General features: G+C 36.7%; 2 protein-coding genes across 2 annotated transcripts in view; one reads left to right on the top strand and one right to left on the bottom strand.

The window, feature by feature from the left end:
* scaf4b (SR-related CTD-associated factor 4b) overlaps window positions 1-12,306 on the bottom strand; it is a 43,744-nt gene extending 31,438 nt beyond the window's left edge. The window contains exons 1-13 of the mRNA XM_065282158.2: window positions 12,143-12,306; window positions 11,350-11,433; window positions 8,532-8,576; window positions 8,276-8,437; window positions 8,042-8,171; window positions 6,824-7,227; window positions 6,606-6,695; window positions 5,881-5,972; window positions 5,717-5,780; window positions 5,475-5,597; window positions 5,240-5,307; window positions 4,934-5,148; window positions 3,829-3,929 (exon numbers count right to left, since the gene is read on the bottom strand). Coding sequence (XP_065138230.1) covers window positions 3,829-3,929; window positions 4,934-5,148; window positions 5,240-5,307; window positions 5,475-5,597; window positions 5,717-5,780; window positions 5,881-5,972; window positions 6,606-6,695; window positions 6,824-7,227; window positions 8,042-8,171; window positions 8,276-8,437; window positions 8,532-8,576; window positions 11,350-11,433; window positions 12,143-12,178 — 1,614 coding nt within the window. The 5' untranslated portion in view covers window positions 12,179-12,306. The remainder of the gene's footprint in view (window positions 1-3,828; window positions 3,930-4,933; window positions 5,149-5,239; window positions 5,308-5,474; window positions 5,598-5,716; window positions 5,781-5,880; window positions 5,973-6,605; window positions 6,696-6,823; window positions 7,228-8,041; window positions 8,172-8,275; window positions 8,438-8,531; window positions 8,577-11,349; window positions 11,434-12,142) is intronic.
* A 336-nt stretch (window positions 12,307-12,642) lies between these two features.
* farsb (phenylalanyl-tRNA synthetase subunit beta) lies at window positions 12,643-21,127 on the top strand. The gene is made up of 17 exons (XM_065282201.1): window positions 12,643-12,761; window positions 13,272-13,327; window positions 13,633-13,787; window positions 14,097-14,172; window positions 14,283-14,398; window positions 14,469-14,619; window positions 14,768-14,876; window positions 15,028-15,098; window positions 15,224-15,285; window positions 15,477-15,528; window positions 15,798-15,859; window positions 15,949-16,156; window positions 16,239-16,319; window positions 16,643-16,735; window positions 19,765-19,882; window positions 19,970-20,122; window positions 20,717-21,127. The coding sequence occupies exons 1-17, from the start codon at window positions 12,704-12,706 to the stop codon at window positions 20,866-20,868; spliced, it is 1,773 nt and encodes a 590-aa protein (XP_065138273.1). The 5' UTR covers window positions 12,643-12,703; the 3' UTR covers window positions 20,869-21,127.
* The last annotated feature ends 1,513 nt before the right edge of the window (window positions 21,128-22,640 follow it).

Below are 22,640 nucleotides of genomic sequence, written 5' to 3'. Positions count from 1 at the left end.
GATTTGTGCATTGGGCTTTTTATGTCTGTAATTGTGTCTATATCTGTCATTACACGGACCAGAACAGCACGAAAACAATGTGGATTAAAAGCGTATTGAAGAGGTTTTGCTCATAAATGCGCAGGTAAAAGAAAGTAATATGAACTTGAGATTGTTATTAAACGCAGCCGGTGTAAAAGCACAATGGCCACGCGCAGCAAACGCTCTCCGCAGACGCGCTGCACAGTGCTCACCCGGCGTTTGAATAAACTAGACACTGATTAGATACTTGCTCTATGTTTGCTCTACAGTGAATATGCGTTCAAGAGAGTTAGTAGATTAGCATGGGAGGATTTGAACTTGAAAAGCGGAGTGTACTGACGCCTTTCCGCGGTTAAAACAACATTCGTTCTCATGGTCATTCATGTTTATTTGATGCTATAAATTAACTAGAAGGAAGAGATGATTTGAAAGGTGAGACTTTGTTTAATATGTTAAATCTCAAATGTAACCGAAAAGTAACCTGGTCTGTCCTGTATGTCAGCGCGTTGTCAGTGTCTGCTCCGCTCTGTATTTTTCACTGCGAGAACGTTAGGGGTGCGTGTAACACAGACTGATAACAGTTGTTTTTAATTAGTATTTAAAAATACTTTATGATAAAAAATGTTTTAAAAAATATTTTAAAAACACGGTTTTGGCGGTTATAGAGTTCTAATGACGGTGTTCAACTGTAACCGTCGGTCTCACGGTTATATAATGACCGTCACACCCTAGCCAGAAGTCTTAAAAGATGTAAAACATTGTGTTTAGTACCTCAGATTAGATAAATGGGTGGAGAGGAGGCGGTCGCGTGTGGCTGTTCGAACACATTCAACCATGTGCGTTTACACTACAAAAAAAATAATCCAAACGAAAGGGGTTTCGACTAGGGCTGTCACTTTTCGTTCGAAAATCGATTGCACAATCGATCGGACCAACCAAAAAAAGTTTCGAAAACGAAAATAGGCAATCGATTTTAACCAAATATGTACACTATTAATTTTAAAAGAATTAAACAGTTAACAATATAGATGTAACAAAACTCACAAACAAGCAGAAAAAGAAAATAAAGAATTCCGAAAGTGCAGTAGGTGTGCGAAAGCTAGACAGAAAATACCCAGCAATTTTACGCACCTATAGTTTCACGCTTTCAATCGCTGCATCTAGTGTTTTGCAAAGAAAATGGAGGACAACGTCAATAAACCTGTGCAACACGAGAGAGCGTCGAAATTGTGACGTTACAGGAGATGAAGCAGTTATGACAAGGAGCCACCCTTGCGAGCTGACAGCGACCCGCTTTTGTGATGGAAGATTGACAGTACGAAATACGCAGCTGGCAACGAAGTACCCGAGTTTCAGTGGGACATCAGTGCGGTCGGAGTGCATCTTCTCAACAAACGCTCTGCTCTTGACCCCTAAAATGTTGATCGACTTGTTTTCCTGACCAATAATTTGTAATGGCCCTAGCCTTTTTGCGCATTTCATTATGCCTGCCTAGTGCCGCCTAAGTGTCGGTTACGTTTAATAAAAAAATACACATCATGTTCTCAACTTCAAGTAAGTCTATTTAAAGTTTCATTTTTGAACAGTTGTTTGAAATGGATCGAATCATTATTTAAAATTATTTTTGAATTGCCTAAATCATAAAAGCAGCCAGTTAAAGCCTGCAGTAATGTTTTTCATTTATGGCAGCAGTCCACTTTGCATATTTTTTTAGAGAATGTTGCACTACTGTTGCTGTTTTTTATTCTGCACGAAACTTAATGACAATGAATAAGAAATATTGCTGACTTGTGCGTTGCAGGCGCTCTCTTTACATTTGTCTGTAATTTGGCGATGAAAATGGAAACGTCTTTTTTAGACATGGAAAATCGATTTTACAATCGATTCAATGAACACTTATATTTTAAAAATCGAAAATGATGACAGCCCTAGTTTCGACTACCTCTGAATGTGGGTGAAAGTGGTCGAAAGTGGACGAGCTCAAAATGTTTTAAACACCATTTACACCTGGCATTAACGTCATCCAATTGTGATCCGATCTATGAAAACGCATGTTAATGCAAAGTGTAAACAGCCTCTTATATAACCGTAGCAGTTCATTTAGGCATGCCGCAATGATGGGTAAGGTTTTCAAATCCAGAGATTTAAATAAGCTAAAACAAATTGCTAAAACAAATTGATTCACTTTAAAATGTCTTGTTGAATGAGAGAAATCATGCAATTCGTATTTTCATCTAAAACACTTGCATAATGGAGGAATGGGTGACCTTGAACAGATTTAAAATTTATTGACAAACTACCATTAAAACAATAGCACATCCAATCCAACACAATGATTTCGTAGTACTTTGACTATAAAAACAAGGCAACAATAACGTACACTCTAATGGTGTATTCACATCAGCCGCGATAGAGGCGGCAAAAACGCACTATTCGCACATAGTTGGACGCTTGAACATTTGAGTTTACTAGCTTCATTTGCGTGTGAAAGCCGCGCGTAAAATTCTAGTCATTCGAGATGGGAAAATTTGCTTCATGGGAGGGGCTTCGGAGACTCTGCTGAGATTCCGCTCGCTTCCTGCAATTACGTCACTACTACAGCAAGGTCCTGATTGGTTAACACTGGTTAAGCACAGAAATCTGCCGAAGTTCAGATTTTTAAACTCTGTGTTTACTTTTTTTACACATTTATTTATTATGCTATTTAACACATTATGTGTAATGTTGTGTTGATTTTGTGTTCAAATAAATAAAAGTGACAACACAAGCTGTGTTAAAAGTAACACAAAATGTGTTGTTCCAATAAAAACACAGCGATGTGTCTATTTTAGTACAACGCATTTACTGTGTTTGTAAAACTGTGTGTGTTGTTTTTAACACATCCATTTTCAAGAGTGTATTTTTTCTCTCATAATTAGTCATTTAAAAGTCATGGCGATGGATGTTGGTACGTTAATAAATAACGCAGCCAGCCCACTCATCCTGGAAATGCGAATAAATTGTTTTGGGATATATTTATTTTTCGAATTGATTGAAAAACAACCTCATTTGACCGTTTTTGCGTTAAAATTGTCATGCTTCCATTAGGCATATTTTCAACTCAACAATCTGAAGGTTAAAGGTCACGTTATTTCTGATCCCATATTTTAAACCCTAGTTAGTGTGTAATGTTGGTTTAATAGCATAAATAATACCTGTAGAATGACAAAGCTCAAAGTTTACTGCCAGGCGATATATTTTCTTTAACAGAATTCGTCTTTCAAAGCCTACATCGAATGTCTACTTTGGACTACAGCCCTCTACTTCCTGCTTTAATGACGTCAGTAGAACGTTTTTTTGACAAAACTCCGCCAACAGAAATACGTCAGTCGCCAGCAAAGCTAACGGCAAGCTAAGCTGCTATCGAATCACAACACATTAAACAAGCTACACAATCAGAACTCGATATGAATTTATAAAGGAGGGACTTCATAGAACAAGGAAGACATCAGACCATTTTGAGGACAGTGAAAACAGCGCTATACAGAGAAGTAAATTGTGTAAGAAAATACTGTGTTTTTTTACACGTGAAACATGAACACATGTAATATTGCGCACTGTAAACACAATCAAAGCTTCAAAAACATCAAATTATTTAATCGATAAATATCGGTGGCCGATACATCGGTGCATCACTACTTTATTCATACATAACATCAATGCACTAAATATTGCTAATCAACAACGAATCTTTACCACATAGGAGCTCTACATGGAAAAACTAAAACTTAAATTGCTCAGCATATCACCAATGACAAACAAACTTACATTAATGGACTCAATCTGTCCGAATTCCTCCATCAGACTCATAATATCCTGTTGTAGAGTCTTTTTGTCCAGCTGGCCAATCCATAAAGTAGTACTGCACACTGAAAATAAAAAAATAGAAACAAGAAAATCAGTCAAAAGTTGATTTTGTTTGCAGAAACTTTGAACAAGTGAATATGTCATCCATCCATTAACTGTTACACTTTACACATTACATCTTTAAAGTAGGGATGCACCGATACCACTTTTTTGGAATACGAGTACTTGCATTTCAGTACTTGCCGATACCGATACAGAGTACTTAATAAAAAAACATGATTTAAATTTACAGGTAACAGCTTTAGTCATATAATTTAACAAAAAAACAAAGGATTAGTTTTCCAGTTTGTTGTAAACTCTGCCTCTTTGGACAACACAAGAGGCATTAACCCCTTACACGCTGCTCAAACATAGACGTTTCTCAGACCGTGGTATCGATTCCAGGTATCGGGGGACTTTTAACGAGTACTTTAGAAAATGTGGTATCGAGGCCGATACCAGTATCGGTATCGGTGCATCCCTACTTTAAAGGGCACCTTTCACTTTTACAGGTTGTTTGGACATAAATGTGTGAACACAACCACCCTACAATGAAAAAAAATCCACTCACTACTTTTTGAATCCCATTAAACCAAAGCAGACTCACTAGACATGCTGTTTTTGATTCTCTTGTTAATGTGACATCACACTGATAAAGCCCCGCCCACAGCCACTGATATACAGTCTTGTATTACCAGTTTCCACCCTCAGTGAGTTGTACGCACCATATCTCAATATTAAAATACTATTGCCCAGACTGTTTTAACTGAAAGCGCTCTTTGACCAGGGGGTGAGGAACAGTAGCTTATTTGCATTTAAAGGTACAGACACAAAAACAGCACATTTTTGTTCCCACCCAAATAGGAGCATTTTGGACACGCTAAAATAAATAATCTGTGGGAAACTTCACAGACACATTTTGGGCACACCTGAAACTTAAAATACAACTTGTAAAACTGGACATAATAGGTGGCCTTTAATATTCTGTGTTTAGATGAAATAACATGCTGGCAAAGCGTGCACTCACCACTGAGATTTTCCTTCTTGATGGGTGGAAGTCCTTTCTGTCTGCGCTCCCTCTCTTTTTCCCTCTCTTTCCTTTCCTCTGATCGCGCTCGTCGCTCTCTGGATCGGGAGCGTGTGCGATGGTACCTTGTCCGATGTGAACGCGAACCAGATCGTGATCCGGAGCGTGATCGGCGCGAACGTGATGACGACGACGATGACAGTCTTTGCGGAGACCTTGAGAGACACATAGTTGGAGAGAAATTAAATCAATCCAGGACACCCTTATACAAAGAAGCAGCGGCTTAAGCCAACCCTTGAGACATACCTGGATTTTGATCGTCGGTGTCTTCTCTCTCTATCGTCAACCCGGTGATCCATCTTAACAACTGGATCCTGAAACACAGAGACTTATTTTAAGTTTCACATTTTAAAGTTATTGTGATTTCACACATTCTTGTGTTTTCTCTTCTCTCAAAAGATCCAAGAAAATGTTAATACTTATGATATGATGTGTAAGCTAATATCAGGTAAAGGTGTTGTCCATATAAGCAGTTTTGTACCTGTGGCTGCTGGACACTGGGCGGCACACTGATCTCATCGAGAGGTTGTACAGTGTCTTCTGGTATTTGGTTCTGCGCCATCACTGGCAAACTCTGAGGTGGCACCTGGTCCTGCACCTGATTCTGAAAACGATTGGCACCACAGTTATGCTTTATATCATTTTTGAAATGCATTCATTTTTTTAAATCCTTCAAAACGTGCAGTAGGCAAATGTAGTCATTTTACACTGATAATGAAATACCTGGTTAGCTAGTTGGCTAAGAAGATGTGCCTGAATAGCTTGCTGTAATTCTACGGGGAGGTTTCTGTAGGCCAGAAAGAACATATAAATATCTATTAGAGCTAGAAACTTAAAATAACACATAATTATAAAAAACAAAGAAATGAGAGATTGTTCAGTCCTACATGGTAAGAGGAGCAGCAGGGGCAGGGGCAGGTTCAGGTGTTTCCTCCATTGGTTCGGGTTCATCATCATAATCAAATCGATCCAGCAAAGTCTAAGAACACAAACATTAATGATAAACAGAGACATTGCATTGGCCAAAAATCTTTCTGTTCCTTATATTAGTTGTTTTGTAACAAAAGACATAAGAAACTAAACCCAGCATTTTACAGGCAGTAAAATAACCAATCATCTTTCACTTTTTAAAGATGTAGTGTGGGTTTTTAGTGTCATCTAGCGATTTGCAAACAGCTCAGTCCACAATTTCAAAACGCGTAGAGAACCTACGGTAGCTGCCACAGGACAAATTTGTCGTGATGAAACATGCTCATCATCATTTTACGTTACTTTACAATCACAAACCATGTGAATGGTAAAATGCAGTTTTAATAGTTTCATTTGTACAGATGTTTTCAGATATAAATGCCAATTTAACATAATAAATGTTCATTTCATGCTTATAAGAAGCGTGATACAGCCAGTGACCTATAGTCGTGCTGCTCCCTCATAAAATTATTATGCATGGAGCTTGAAAAGCTTGATATTATTTTCAAGATGATGTGAAACATTTGTACCTCATGGGACCATTTAAAATTAAATACCGATGACCTCCCCAACTTATCTGATGGAAATGAGTCATGTGAAAGCATTTGTGAAACATCAAACCTGACCAGATGATTTGTGATACCTTAGCTAGTGATGGCTTTTTTTCAGGGGGCGGGGCAGTGGACTGAGGAGGTCCTGCCACTCCACTTTGCTGCAGGCTCTGAAGAAGCTGCTGTAAATAAAATACAAACATCTTAAATTACATGGGGTTTACACAACAGTGTGGCAGCATCTTTAAGCTCAATTGAGTAAGAACATTATTGATTCTGTAAATATGGAGATGTATTTGCATTGACTTGCCTCTATACCCTGTGTGCCCTGGAGCAACTGGGCAACCGCAGAAAGAGCCACTGGGTTCTGAAGAGAGGGTGGAGCCACTAGGGTTTGAAGAGTGGGTGGAGCCACTGGGGTTTGAAGAGTAGGCGGAGAAACTGGGGTTTGAAGAGTAGGCGGAGAAACTGGGGTTTGAAGAGTGGGTGGAACAACTTGGCTTTGAAAAGTGTGAGTAGCCACAGGGTTATGAAAAGTGGGCGGGGCCACTTGGTTTTGAAGCGTGTGAGGAGCCCCAGGATTCTGAAAAGTGGGCAGGGCCACTGGGTTTTGAAGAGTGTGAGGAGCTACAGAGTTCTGAAATGTGGGCAGCGTCACTGTGGTAGCAGCAGATGGTGCCAGGTGTGGTACTGACATTGGTGTAGCGAGAGAGACTACAGACACACATGAAGAATCGAGTCAAACAACACTGATAATTCTGCAAACATAACAACTACCAAGCTGTTTAACTCTTTCCCCGCCATTAACGAGTTATCTTGTCGATTAAGAGAAAACATTTGCATTAAAATACTTGTTTCTGAAGAATTTTTGTTGATCTGCAATATCGCGATTATCTACTAGATGGCACTTACCGAATTTATGAAAACAAAAAAAAAAACAACAGAAGCCAAAACGTTATTTACTAATTTTAAACTCTGTGTATGTTTTGATAATCTGAATCTGGTGTCCAACAAAATTCCTTCACAAAAATGCAATCATTTCAGCTTTTTCCAAAAAAAAAAAAAAAAAAAAATATTTAAAAGCGAATAAGCAGAGAAAAAAAATATAGATAGGATGAAAAAAATTTCCTGTTTTATTTGTTTATTTGAAAGCAGATGGTCTGTTCGTTCATTTTATACATTTTTATGTTTATATATTGTAGAAGAAAATTTTCTTGGAAGACATTTTGTGCAACTTTTGTGAAAATCACAAAAAAATCTAAGAAGGCAACTTTTCAAAAAAAGGCTGGCGGGGAATGAGTTAAACATTGCAGCTGATAAAAACACTTACAAAACCTAATATAAAACCTGGACAGCGTAACAGAAATGTGACCCTGTCTGTGAAAACCAATCAAAAGTAATTTTTACTGTTTTCTACATAAAATCATTTTACATAACCTAAAGAACTTCCTGTGAAAATATAACCTTGATATATTTAATATTGACTAAGTAATTTAATGTCTAAGATTAAAAATCAATGTTTCATTACCGCCCACTGTAGTTCCATTCTCTAAGACAGGAAAGACTGGAGCTGAGGCCATATCCACCAGTGGCTGAATGATGTCCATTCCAAACACATCGTTCTTCTGCCACAGATTCAACACACGTAATATCTTCGCCTAAAATTAAACCAAACACCTCTTGAACTTTCATCAAAGACATACACCTGCATGGAAACACTTTTTGGGACTTTAATAAAGGTTCTGGATATAGAATTGAATACCTTGTCATCTACAGGACACTCGTAAAGGTTCTGGAATGTTGCGGAAAAGTTTTTCAAGAATCTTGGGCCAAACAAATCTTTGTCTGCGCCAAACTGGTGGCGAGATTGTCTGATAATTGAATCTGCCACATAGAGACCAGCAACCTTTAGTTCTGGTTTACACTGAGGAAAAACATAAAGCACTTAATATTAACAACAATAAGAGACTTTATTACTGTATTGGGCTAAAATAGCAAGATAAATGTTTACTACATACCTTTTTGATGAACTTCTCCACAATTTGAACAACATGCTTATAAAGCTAAATGAAAAAAAAAACCAATTATTTGTATAACATCAAATTTAAGGGAAAAGTGTGCATTTGTTCCAGGTTATAACTAGGGATGGGCATGAGTACTCGAGTGTGGCATCGAAACACAGACCATGATCATGTGGGTTTATTTTAGTGGTCGACCGATATGTGTTTTTATGGCCGATGCTGATAGAAAGCTATGGCAGATTGCCCGATAACACAAATGTTATTACAGTAAATATGAAAATTGGTGAAACTAAAACAATTGATATGCATAACATTTGTACATAAAACATATTTACAAGACATAATTAATGTGGATCTGACATCTAACGGTACTGTTTGGATAAGTGTGTTGAACTAGTGTGGTGGTGGTGTGTGACAAAACATAACGTCATGTTAAAAAGTGAATAATGATTGGTCATTTTATTGTCTGTCAGAATTTGGCTTTACATTGAGTGACACTGAGTGTCTTTTCATTAAAAACATCAAATTTAAGTAATAGAGAAATTGACTGGCCAATTGAAAAGATTTATCGACCGACACCGATAGAAAAAATCCAAATACTGTCCGATATATTGGCCTACCACTAATTTATTTATTTATTGTGGTGGCATTTTGAGGTTTGGTTGGCATTACAAACGCCTGTGGTAGTAAAGACTGAGTGCGTGTTTGACGTCGTGTTGAGCTGTGCAGACCGGCCTATGACATCAGTACCATGGATAATTCAAAAGTAAACAGATAAGTCCGATATCTAAGTGTACCTGCGGCAGTTGCGTCAACCCCGCCATTCGGCGCATCGCTGTGAAGCCGAACACACCTCACATCACTGAGGTAATATGTTTTTTGTAAAACAATGCCGTGATTTTTACTTTGGTAATACAAAATATACAGTCAGTCGTAGGGTTGCCGCGGTGACAGAATTTTCCCACCGGTTAATCGGCGCGTCACAAAGCCGGTGATCCCGGTTTCACCGTGTGGGAGGGGCTTATAAATGCGCATTCAGATGTGCACATTTTACTTTCACTTTTGAATTACGCAACTGTTTAAATGCAGTGCTTGGGTACGCTGCGTTAAATCGCGTATGAATTTGCATGCAATGTGAGTGCAACAGCTGGTTTAATTAAGTGCTTGAGTCAATGTGGGCAGGTAATTCTCACAGAACCTGCCAGTCCCAAGCAGAGCAACCGGCTACTTCTCCATAAAGCGCGGCTTGAATGATGGGTTTATTATTTTTCTTGATGAAAAACACAACAACAAAAATGATCTCGCTTATATTAAACATCATATATGTATATTATAACAAAAACGAGTAAGCACGCGGCTTCTGTCATCATCTGGTCAGTCAGCTCGTCTCGCAAACTCTGACAGAAATAAATGAAATCTGACACCTGCTGCTCTGTGACGTGATGCGCGTTCAGCTCCGCTAAATTCAGACAACAGACACATTCAGTTGTAAGTGTTTGCTCTCTCTAACGAAACTAAATGATTTAATTACACGAAAATATCAAAACGACGGTGAAAGACGGTGTCGCGGTGGGCAAGTGATCTAACCGGTGAGAGGCTGAAGCACCGGTTATCACCGTTTCACCGACTATCGCGGCAAGCCTAGTCAGTCGGGTGCAAAATGTACAGCGCCGTCACAAGTTCAATGGGTTATCATCTCATATTTGAACATTAAATTTCAAGAGATAACAGAGAGCCATACGAACATAAAATCTTGACTGAGAACAGGTGAGAGGATGACACGACACAGCTAATCGCTAAAATGATAGAAAAAAACGTAAAGGTGCTTAATGTTATGAATCCTTGTGCTTTGACTGGACGTGTTTAAAAGCGCACTGTTATGGTGCACATCCACAATGAGTTAAACTTTCTGTCCAGCACATAACTTCGTTTAAAGTGGACATATCATGAAAATCTAATTCCATGTTTAAGTGCTATAATTGGGTCCCCAGTGCTCAGTAGCTTAGTTTTGGTAAACCATTCTCTGCAAGCATGTGAAAAAGTAGGTAATTGAAATATGGCTCCCCTTGTGATGTCAAAAGGGGATAATACTGCACCTTAATCCGGACAATCCACCCACGGCACTGGCATCAAGAACAGAGATCAGCTCATTTACATTAAAACGGACACACCCAAAAACGGCACATTTTTGCTCACAATTTTAACATGTTATAATATTCACATACGTACACTGTGGACACCAACAATGTATATTACATTTTAAAAACGTCTTGCGAAATGTCCCCTTTAAGTCTTGCATTTTGTGCAGATATATGCATGTTGTATAATACATTTATGTTGTATCAAGGCTTAATATTATGAGTGTGCACCATATAAAAAAGCACCTCAGTTTGTGTTAACTAACCCTTTAGTTTCACTTCATCACAAAGCTATTCCTGTTAGAGGTTTCTATTAAAATGCATTTAATTAATTTCATAATCTAGTATGTGTTTATTTTTCATAGTTTCTTCAAGTTTAAGGTTTAATTTGAGTTTTTTTAATACAAATTTTTTTTCACCATGACGTGCCGCTATGATTGCCCCGGCCCTAATTAATCGAGTACTTTTTTTTCCAGACCTATGGAATTAATCCACATGCAAAAAAAATAAATAAATACATGCACATCCCCGGTTATAACATTTCCTATATGATAAGTAGTACCACAACCTTTTATTTGAAGTGTGTTTAAATGTGATCTAAATGTAAAGGTGAATAACTTTTGACAGTTTATCTCTGCACAAGATCATTTTCTGGAAAACTGCTTCTCCTAACTTACCTTAATAGCTTTTATTCCTGCTTTAGTAACTGACATCATTTTGGCTCGAGATATTGGGGGTGCCATGTCCATCATGGATGACATCTAAAAAAAAAAACAAGCCAAAACCAGCACAAATCAGGATCCCACAAATCCCACAGTTCAGCTGACAATCTCAAATTCAGTAACGAGTGTCAGTTCACAAATTCAACACCAAATTCATACTACACGTAAATATGTATCTATCAAAATGTCTGCAAACACATCCACAATATATTCTACTTACAGACCCACAATAAAAACAACAACAGATCACTGCTTGACACAAATCACACTGTAGATTACTATTACAACCTTTGATTCAATCATTTATGAAGTTGGTCATGCTTTTTCAACCAGCAGGGGCGCCACTGATTTCTCTCAATATTTTTATTCTTGAATATTGTGCAGGTTAATGATTATTAAGATTCTTAAAATACACAACTTCGACAATACTTGACAGATGTAACTTTGTTTTGCTCACTTATTCATGACAGAAGTCAAAATTCAGTCTAATTCAGCCTGACAACACGAACAGGTGGAAGGTCATTGAACTTAATACACACTTAATATCAAACTTAATACACATTTATAGTAGCTGACAGCAAGCCTCGTTCACTATATTGTATGTCCTATTTTACTTTACAAGTCCAATTCTCAGCATTAAGCGTAAGATTTACGCATTAACCTCAAGAAAAAACATAACGCAACTGTGTTGTATGGCGACTCTTAGCGCGCGAATGCTAGTTACGTATATAATGCGAGAAAATCTCACCTCCCCGTTAAAGGCGTTCACTGCATCCATATCCATTTTCTTTAGTACCTCAATGTAACTATAGAGTTAATCTTCATTACGCAAATATACATGTGAGAAATAGATTATTGCGACTAGGCCGCATGCGAGAGACGCTAAACACAACCCTCCTCAAGCGCCCGAGATGTGATGCGATGATCGTCGCTCAGAACTACAGCGCCACACACTGGACTGGAGATGAACTGCTAGCCTCAACACAGACAAAATAATATTTTGAAAATATACAGAGAATCTATCTATCTGTCTATCTGTCTGTCTGTCTGTCTGTCTGTCTGTCTGTCTGTCTGTCTGTCTGTTTGTCTGTCTATCTATCTATCTATCTATCTTCTTTTCATTTAATCCTGCTTAACAGTAAAACGATTGGTTATTCAATTTTTATAACATTATTATTATTATTATTATTTTAAATAAAATAAACTCAAATCAAATATCTCGTTTCTATTTTCCTATTTTATTCTACTGTGACTTTTATTTTGAAGTGTCATGTTCTTGGTTCTCGGAGTCCGGTGATCAGCTGCGACCATGCCGACTGTCAGCGTGAAGAGAGATCTGCTCTTTGAAGCCCTGGGACAAACATACAGTATGTATTTTGTCATCATTAATGCTTGATAAACGAACCACTAACATTAGTGTGCTATTTGTAGAGAAATGGATCTTACTGTGTGTGTGATCGCGTGATCGCGTTTCCCTTAAAAGAAAGGATGGAGGAATACGTCCATAACATATATTTTACGTTGCAACTCATTTGTTTCGCTATTTACCATGTTAGAATTACATAACGAATCAATAGTGTGACTCAAAATACATGTACATTAAACATGTATGTGTTTTTGATTCAGTGTGTCGCAGCGATTGCATCAGATTCCGATTACTATAAGTTTTTAAAAGAATTCAAAATAAATTTAGATTTTTGTTTCAATGTTTTGTTTTTCCTGTCTGTTGTTGCTTGGATGTGTTAACGTAAATGTATTAAAACGAAATGAATATTGTTCTTCATTCATTTAAAAACCTCTACTGTCTAAAGCAGATTGATGACGTCATCACAACGCGCCGAAATACATCCTCTAATCAAATTATTTATTTTCTCCAGCCGATGAAGAATTCGATGAACTATGTTTTGAGTTTGGACTTGAGCTGGATGAGATCGTAAGTATTATCAACTTTAAAAAACGTAAATATTTTAAATTATATATACGTTTACAAGCATAAGTGGAAGTGACGCCTTTATGAGAAGCATGCATTTACATAAACGTTATATTTTGACAGAATTTATCAAAATATATTTTTTATTAACCAAAGTGTAATGTATAATATTTTTAATAAATGCATATGATTTATATGCAAGACATATAAATATATATGGTTTTATTTACACATTCAATTATGTTATTATTATATTATTATGATTCTATTGTTATGTGCTTTTGTTCTGATTTTCTTTCTATGTCTAGACTTCAGAAAAAAACATAATAAGCAGAGAACAGGGCGGTGAGAAGGCAGAGGGTGCATCTGATGTTATACTCTACAAGATCGATGTGCCAGCCAACCGATATGATCTGCTGTGTCTGGAGGGTCTCGTCAGGGGTCTGCAGGTCTTCAAAGAGAAGTAAGACCAAATGCTTGTAATCAATGTTATAGCTGTGTTTCTTGCTTATCTCTGTGCTGACATCAGATTTGGTTGTGTGTATGGTTGTGGATAACTCCAATGCCTTTATAGCATAAAGGTTATCAGTTTTTCTGAATATAATCTTAATCCGCTTCCTTAAATTACACTTAAATCTTCAAATGAAATTTTTGTAGTCTACTGGCAATTGCAATTTAAATACATAAATTGATTTAGTAGAATAATGAATTAGAATTTTGATAAATATATCTAGCTCAACAAGATGCTGATTGTGTGTATTTGTATTTTTAGGATTAACGCTCCACGGTACACCCGTGTGAGTCCAGCCAATGGAGGAGAGTCTCAGCGCCTGATCATAACTCAGGATGTTAGTGAATTATATTTCCATATAGAAATGCCATGAAATATGGATAGAAATCATTCACACTAATGTGACCAAATCTTCTTATGTATTATGTTCTTCATTTGTCTACGCAGACGGCATCTGTGAGGCCACACGCCGTAGCAGCAGTACTGCGCAACATCACATTCACTCAGGAACGATACGAGAGCTTCATCGAGCTGCAGGAGAAACTGCACCAGAATATCTGCAGGTGTGTAACCAAACACATATTTCATTATTCTCTAGTTCAATGAGTTCTCACTATGCTCCTCCATCTTCAGGAAAAGAACTCTGGTTGCCATAGGAACACATGATTTGGACACCATCTCTGGTCCATTCACCTATACGGCCAAACCGCCCGGAGATATCCGCTTCAAACCGCTCAATCAGACTAAAGAGTACACTGCAACTGAACTCATGAGTCTCTATAAGGTGAGCTCTGATTGGCTGCTCACTTTAGAAGGGCTACAATTGGCTCTCTAAACCACCCAATGGCCACCTTGCTGTCCAGATATCAGCATCAACCATTTATAAGCCAATATTTGTCAACTACCAAGTAAATCTCCATGATTTATTTCAGACTGACAGTCATTTGAGACACTACCTTCACATCATAGAGAATGAGCCTCTCTATCCGGTCATATACGACAGCAATGGAATCGTCCTATCAATGCCTCCTATTATCAACGGTGAGTCAAATACACAGATCTATGAAATAGTACAAATATACAAACTCACGATAAATACATTACAGGAATAGTAAACTTTTCTTTGCATGATGATTTAAAAATGTTGATTTAAAAATGTTGGTCTGAATGTTTTGTATTCCTTGTTTTGCAGGAGACCATAGCAAAATCTCCTTAAACACAAAAAACATTTTTATTGAGTGCACAGCTACAGATCTGACAAAGGTATGCAGATTCTCATGCGTTTATTGGATCATACATGTGTAAATTGATAATCAGACTTTACACATGAACGTCTGATGGTTTGATCTGTAATGTGAAAGTAGTGTGAAACGTGTGTATGTTTTCAGGCAAAGACTGTGCTGGATATGGTGGTGACAATGTTTAGTGAATATTGTGAGGAGCCGTTCACGTGAGTACTGCACGATAAACACACTATGTGAACACTTAAATTGATTTAGAGGTGATAGTTTAATATATTAATTTAATAATATTTATGCAAATCAAAATATTGTTTTTATAATTTGAGTGTTACAAGTTCACTAATGCAGTTTATTGTTCAGTATTGAGATGGGGTTGTGATGTTATGCTCTTTATTTGCAGGGTTGAGGAAGCAGAAGTTGTTTATCCAGATGGAAGATCGTGTGTGTATCCTGTATGTATTCAACTTTTATGTATTTATGAAAAACAATCCTATTTGTTTTATTAATGCACATTTATCATTACCTAAAACTTCAGAAGAATGTTAAAACTCTATATGCAAAATGAATTTCATGCACCGCTGACATCACCAAGCCCTCAACCACAAACTCCTCTTTTTGTTCCTCCCCTGCCTGCTTTAAATTTATCTCAACATTAAATGTCATTATTAAAGATGTAAAATGCTTATTTTATTATTTGCTGACTGTCGATGCTTGTTGGTAGGAGCTGGCTTACAGGACAGAGACACTTTCTGGAGACTTTATCAATAAGAGAGTCGGGATCAAGTAAGTCTGACGCAGGAAGTGTGATGTAAAGATCAATTTCATCTTTTAAATGTGAAAGCATTAACTTGTGCTTTTGTGTTTGTGCTCAGTAAATCTGCAGAAAGTATAGCACAGCTGCTGACCCGCATGTGTTTGAAGTCAGAGGTCAGCGGTGAGGGCGATCAGATCCGGGTCGAGATCCCGCCCACGCGCTCTGATGTCATCCACGCCTGTGACATCATGGAGGATGCCGCCATTGCGTATGGCTTTAACAATATTGTCAGGACCACTCCCCGTACATACACAGTAGCCAATCAGGTAAAAGAATAAAACAAATTATCTTTGTGGTAATGTTATTTGCAGTATGACAATTACTAAATTGTGTGTGTGTGTTTTACAGCTTCCTCTGAATAAACTGACAGAGTTACTGAGACAAGACCTTGCAGCTTCTGGATTTACAGAGGCATTAACATTTGCTCTGGTGAGAATTGACACCCTTTATCTATCCATCAATTTTCCATCTCTCTCACTTTTTCTTTTCATTCACACGAGTAACTTGGTGGCCACATAATTTAATTAAGAGGCAGGAAAAACTTTTAAATACACCGACATAATAGACAAATTAGAAACTGTCTCTTTAAATGTGGGCAGAGCGACAGTCTTCTACTTTGCACTTTTACAAATGGCCTAGGAAAATAGTTTACAATAAGTTTTAATGAGTATTAAAAGTTGCAGAATGTCTGTATAATTCATATTCCTGTTTTTATTTTATGTCTCCTTTAATATAAATCTCTGTCTCTGCAGTGCTCAGAAGAAGATATTGCAGATAAACTTGGAAAAAACATCGCAGACATCAAAGCAGTGCACATCTCAAACCCAAAGACTGCAGAGTTTCAGGTAACACACAGCATCTAAAATGCTCCTGTATAGCTCAGTGGTAGAGCATAACGTTAGCAGCGCAAAAGGTTATGGGTTCCAACCCAGGAAACACATTGAAAAAACAATATATACCTTATCATACACTGTAAGTTGCTTTGGATAAAAGCGTCTGCAAAATCCATAAATGTATTATAGACACAAGTAATGCAATTTTCTTACTAGCTTTTTCACTTGTGTCCACTAGAGGACGCTCTGCCAAAGTGTTAAACAGTAAAGTCAAAATAAACTGGTACAATAAGGTGGATTTTTTAAACATTAGTTACCTACAATAGCAAAACTAAATATAACAAACAATACTTCTACAGCATTTATTAATCTTGGGACATACTTATTTAAACATTTAATAATACAGATTTTCACACTTCCTGTATTTGTTAACACACAATGAACTAACATTAACAAATGAAGAGTTTGGTTCCAAAACGCAATAAAAGCCATTTTTGAAAAAAATGAGTTACTGCCAGAATCAGTATTATATCAGGTCAGCATTTAAAAGTAAATTCTTAATTTTGCGCAAAATTCAATATCCGCCGTGTTATTCTGTCATCTTTTCTCCATTTTTTCCCAAAACGCAATAAACGCCACTCCTCCTTTTCTACAGAATGCAATAAATCCGCTCCACAAATTACAGCGCACCATTCCACGCAATGTAAACAAACAATGGCGGCGTACATAGGTAGATAACATAGGTCATCTACTATGTACTTTGTGATCAACAAACAAACAAAAACAAAATAATACTTTAATAGTATTGATAAACCTGTGGTTTTCTGTGACGGGAAAGAAACGTAAGCCATCAACATCTAAAATTTACGCGAGAGGCACTCGGGAGATGATCGCTTGTTCTCCCGACAGCATCAAGCTTCTGTCATGATAACACATTGACCCCAGGGATCTTATGAAAAACTTTCCATAATTTTACTCAAAGTCAACGAGAATCACAGCTGATCGCTGTGAAAAATGGTAAGCGACGACGTCAAGTATAACCGCAGCAATGACAGTGATCTTAATATGACAAATTAAGTGTTTTGATTAATGCCATTAATGTTTATTTTTTTACATCATTTGTACAACTGTTCAACTTAATGAATATAAAATGGCAAAAATGAATGCACATTTATACATTGATTGAATAGATTTATAGAATTTTGAAAAAAAAAACTTGAATTTATTGCATTTTGTGGAAAAAATAATTCGTTTTTTATAATAAATCTTTGAAAATCAAGTTATGGATTTGAATTTTTTATGTTTTTATTACCTAAAGATGCTATGTGAAAGTTTGTAACAGAAAATAGTGGTTTTCATCTTGTCACATAGAAAACACGTTTTTACCGAAATTTGTCAAAACTGATTTATTGCGTTTTGGAACCAAACTCTTCAAATATTGTATATGCACCAATATATTGGCCAATAATCAGTATACAAAATTTTTATAAAAGCAATTTTGCAAACTATCGGCTATGGCCCGATAGGGTGATTCTCACGAAATCCATATTTAGAAGGTGTCCAACATCAGAATTTTTAAAAAGCCCTTGAAGCCAATTTTTTTGCACATATAAGGTCTGAACTTTATGAACCATTATTTTAAGATGATTTAAAAAAATATTTCCTATAGAATTATTTAAATTTTTTATCGTTATAAATTATCATTACCGCAACATGATATTACATTAAATATATTCATTTACAAACTCATGTTTCGGTAATGAGAACTAAAGAGTTGTCTAGGTACTATTACAAACAAAATATCAAATTTTATCTGGAGAGAAAAATAAGAACTGCTTACCTGGTAGCCATCTTGAGTGTCACAGTCAATTATGTCCCTTCCAAAAAAATTTTTTTTGAAAATGTTAGTTCCTTGAGGGCTTAAACAATAATTGAAAATTGTTGCGGAGGATGAGAAAATTTTTCTTGGACACATGTAGAATCCTTATTATTGTCTCTACATTTACCAATGATCACCAAATACCACATGTTTCTTTACTGTAAATGTATATAGTATAACATGCACTGAAGCTTTCTAATTTTTTAGATTTTTTTATTATAAATGTCAAAGAACCCAAATCCAATCATGGACACGTTGCGGTAATGAAAATGTTCCCCTTAAATGTGGGAAAAAAACTACTAAATTGGTTTGTATGATGTCATTTAAAATCATGTGCTAAAAAGTACATGAAGAGATGTTTGTAACTGTATGCTTCTTATTTTGATAGCATACTTTTTTATCAAAATGTTTCATGACACCTCATAAGTCTAAGTTTGCGAGAATCACCCGATAGCATAAAAGCAGACGGTAGTCATGACCGATATATCCTGTCAATCAAAAGAGAACAGGAAAATGTGATAAATTTAATCGCTGGGTATAGAAATTGTAAAGAAACATCATTAGTTAAATGTTGAATATTAAAGGAGGGGGGTGCATGATTTTTGAAAAACACTGGAAAAGGGAGTCGGGCCGAGTACCAAAACACACTTGTAGCCAATCAGCAGTAAGGGGCGTGTCTACTTACCGACATTGTTGCCTGGGTTGTGTATGTGTGGGGCGGGTCTATCAAAAGAAGATCCAGATTCTATTGGGGTAGGAGTTTGTTTGTTTAGGTGATTTCAAATGTCAACATTGGCTTTCAGAGATCATGCACCCCACCTTTAATGTTCATAATATCTGTCAGAAATTTTAATCGTCAGAATTTGATTAATGCAAGTTAATATAAGCACCAAACTATCGCTATCGGCAGATATCATTTTGAATAATCGGCTATCGATATCAATGGGAAAAAAATTATATTGGTGCATCTCTAACAAAATTGGTAATTTTTTTGTTAATGTATTAACAAATATAGTTCAGTGGTATAGCATTGTGTTAGCAGCGCAAAGGTCATGGGTTCGAACCCAGGGATGACACGTACTGATGAAATCTTTTAATGCATTGTAAGACAAATAGGTAAATGTAAATGTGTAATGTAAATATGGTTGTTACCGGCCTGCAGGTGGCACGCACGTCTCTTCTGCCCGGCCTCTTAAAAACAATCGCTGCGAACAGGAAGATGCCCCTCCCTCTCAAACTGTTTGAGATTTCAGACGTCGTCCTTAAAGATGAAACACGAGGTTTGTAGAGCGCATCTCAAGTCATTATTCATGTCTGACATCTCAAAATCAAACATCATTATTCATCTGTCTCACAAACACACACAGATGTAGGAGCACGTAACAACCGGCGCCTATGTGCCGTGTACTACAACAAGAGTCCGGGTTTTGAAGTCATCCACGGACTTCTGGACCGGGTCATGCAGCTGCTGGATGTCAAACCGGGTCGTAACCATGGATACCACATCCAGGAGGCAGAAGGTGAGTCATTAATGTTAAATATCACTTGTGGACACAGCGTACATCCTCCGAGATATCTGTGCCCGTGCTAATATGTTTATAACCATGTGAGTCATATTCAAACGGTTAATATTTAACTATGTTTTGGTACATGCAATAGGTCAGCAAAACATGAATAGGAGGTCATATGTTTTATTTATAGAATAAAGGTTCTTTGTCTTTCTGTACACCGTGTGAAAGTGCATGTTATTATAAAGACAAACGTGTTTGTTTTCATAATCTTTCATCCAAATGTATTACCTCGCTCCGCCTCTTATATGACCCTTTGAGTATAAAGTCACCTCAGCTGGAAATAATGTAAACTCATAGTCAAACAGCTATTATTGTTTTAGGTCGGTTGTACGTAATGCAGCCTTTTAAAGACCTGCTAATAATTAACAGGGATTTAGTGCCGGTTAACTTTTAACATCCAGACAATTTCAGATTCAGAAAAAAACGTTCAGATAAAATCACGCTGCTTTTCTGAAAATGCATCACAGGAGCTTTCCTGCAAAAGACAACATACTGACCTAATTTACATTTTATTACAAATGTTGTCGTCCATCTTTCTTTCAGACTCCGTCTTCTTCCCTGGTCGCTGTGCTGAAATCTTTTCACGTGGCAAAAGCATCGGACACTTCGGGGTCCTTCACCCTGATGTGATCATTCGCTTTGAACTGACCATGCCTTGCTCTGCCATCGACATCGACATTGAGCCCTTCCTGTGATGTCATTATGCAACCAACTTAAGCCACACCCTTCATCTGTATGCATTGTTTTAGCTCCTCCCCAAAACCTCATTATGGGCCACATTTATCTTTGCAAAAGTAAGGTCACAACAAGTATGCAAGTATGTTGTTCAGAAAATAAAATCACGGTTTTAATAAAGCTCAACTTAGTATGTTATTCAAATATTAAATATTATGCGTGTATGTCTGTGCCGGGACAACATAGAAACAAATAAATATGGATTTTAAAACTCACAAATTTCTGTAATGGTTTTGTACATTCAACTTAGAAATCAATGATGTGGGTGGTTGCTAGGGTGTTGCTATGCGGTAGATAGGACAGATACTTACTCCCAAAAGTTAAAATGGTCCAACGTTTATTTATTATAATATAGTCTGGGGCTGGTTGCATAAATTTAGTCGATAGGTAAAGACTAGTCTGAGTAACTAGCAAAGAGTTATGGCTAATCAATTAAAATAAGGTAAATCTACATTTATGTAACTTGCTTAAAACAGTTATGACCAGTCTTGAACATACAAATTACTTGTTAGGAATACCAGACTAGTCTAAGCAGTTAATAAAAACGACCACTGTTTTTTTTAGATGTGGCTCGGGTTTGTCCTTCAATGCAAGTCCATCAGATGTAAATTATAATTTTGTTAAAAATAATATCAGCACATCTCCAGACCACATCATTATAAGCTTCATAGACGTTTAATATCTGGGATCCTCAAACATTGTGTTTAATAATAGTGCTGGTTTATTTAGCAAACATTATTAATGACAGCTATTGTCTTCAGTAATTCTTGTGGTTGAATGCTGAAGTTAAAGGTGAAGTTACAGGCGTGGCTTTAAAACAGGAGGGTTTAAAGGTTATATGTGAAAGAGTTACAGGCAGTTGGTAGCATTGATCTGTAAGGGTTGGTTAGCAAGTTCTCCTGCTTGTTTAACAGCTTTAGCTGCTTTGATGCTAAAAGGTCAGTGTGACTGTGTGTCGACTTGTAGAAGCGATATGAAACAAATTAAAAGTAAATGTGCCAGTATATTATAGGCTGTAATGGTATACATGGGACCCTGGTTATTGGCTTAACATGACAAAATCTACAGTATATGAGTGAGAAAGTCTCTGGTTAAACATCACATATAGAAAAGTTTGTTTGTGGGACCTACGGTTATCGTACAAACGTTACAACTTACCCCATAGGTGGGGTTAATTATAACAAACAAAGGTTTTGTTGTAACACCTGCTAGAAAATTTTGTTTAAACACAAATAATCAAATTCTGTTTATATAATAAAGGTTGATATTGTTTATATATCTACATATAATAGATGGATATCCACACATTCATCCATCCATGATCCTTCATCTAACCATCCTTGTATTTTGCATCAATGCATATACATTTTTGGAAAGGGCTGCACAATTGAGACAAAAATCATTATTGTAATTTATGTCCCCTTATATTATATTAACAGTTATCATTTTAAAGAATAGTATTTAAATTGTTTTTTATTCCATTATCTTTTTATATCTGAGGCTTAATTGTAACACTGTGATACAACTAACCCCGCTGTGTAAAAATGTTTTCAATTCCAGCTATGAGTTGCTGACATGTTTCAAAATGGTGTTATGTTTTAGATAACAAGACAGTGATTAAAATAATATAATGTTGGATTTGTTACACACCCAACTCAGAAATAAAAACAAACAAACATGAAATTTACTTCTTTGCCTCCAAAACACACAATATCTTAACGAAAACACATCA

This window comes from Paramisgurnus dabryanus, chromosome 8 (assembly GCF_030506205.2).
Source record: "Paramisgurnus dabryanus chromosome 8, PD_genome_1.1, whole genome shotgun sequence".
Classification (NCBI taxonomy): Eukaryota; Metazoa; Chordata; class Actinopteri; order Cypriniformes; family Cobitidae; genus Paramisgurnus; species Paramisgurnus dabryanus.
This window is presented reverse-complemented; position numbering and strand designations above follow the sequence as displayed.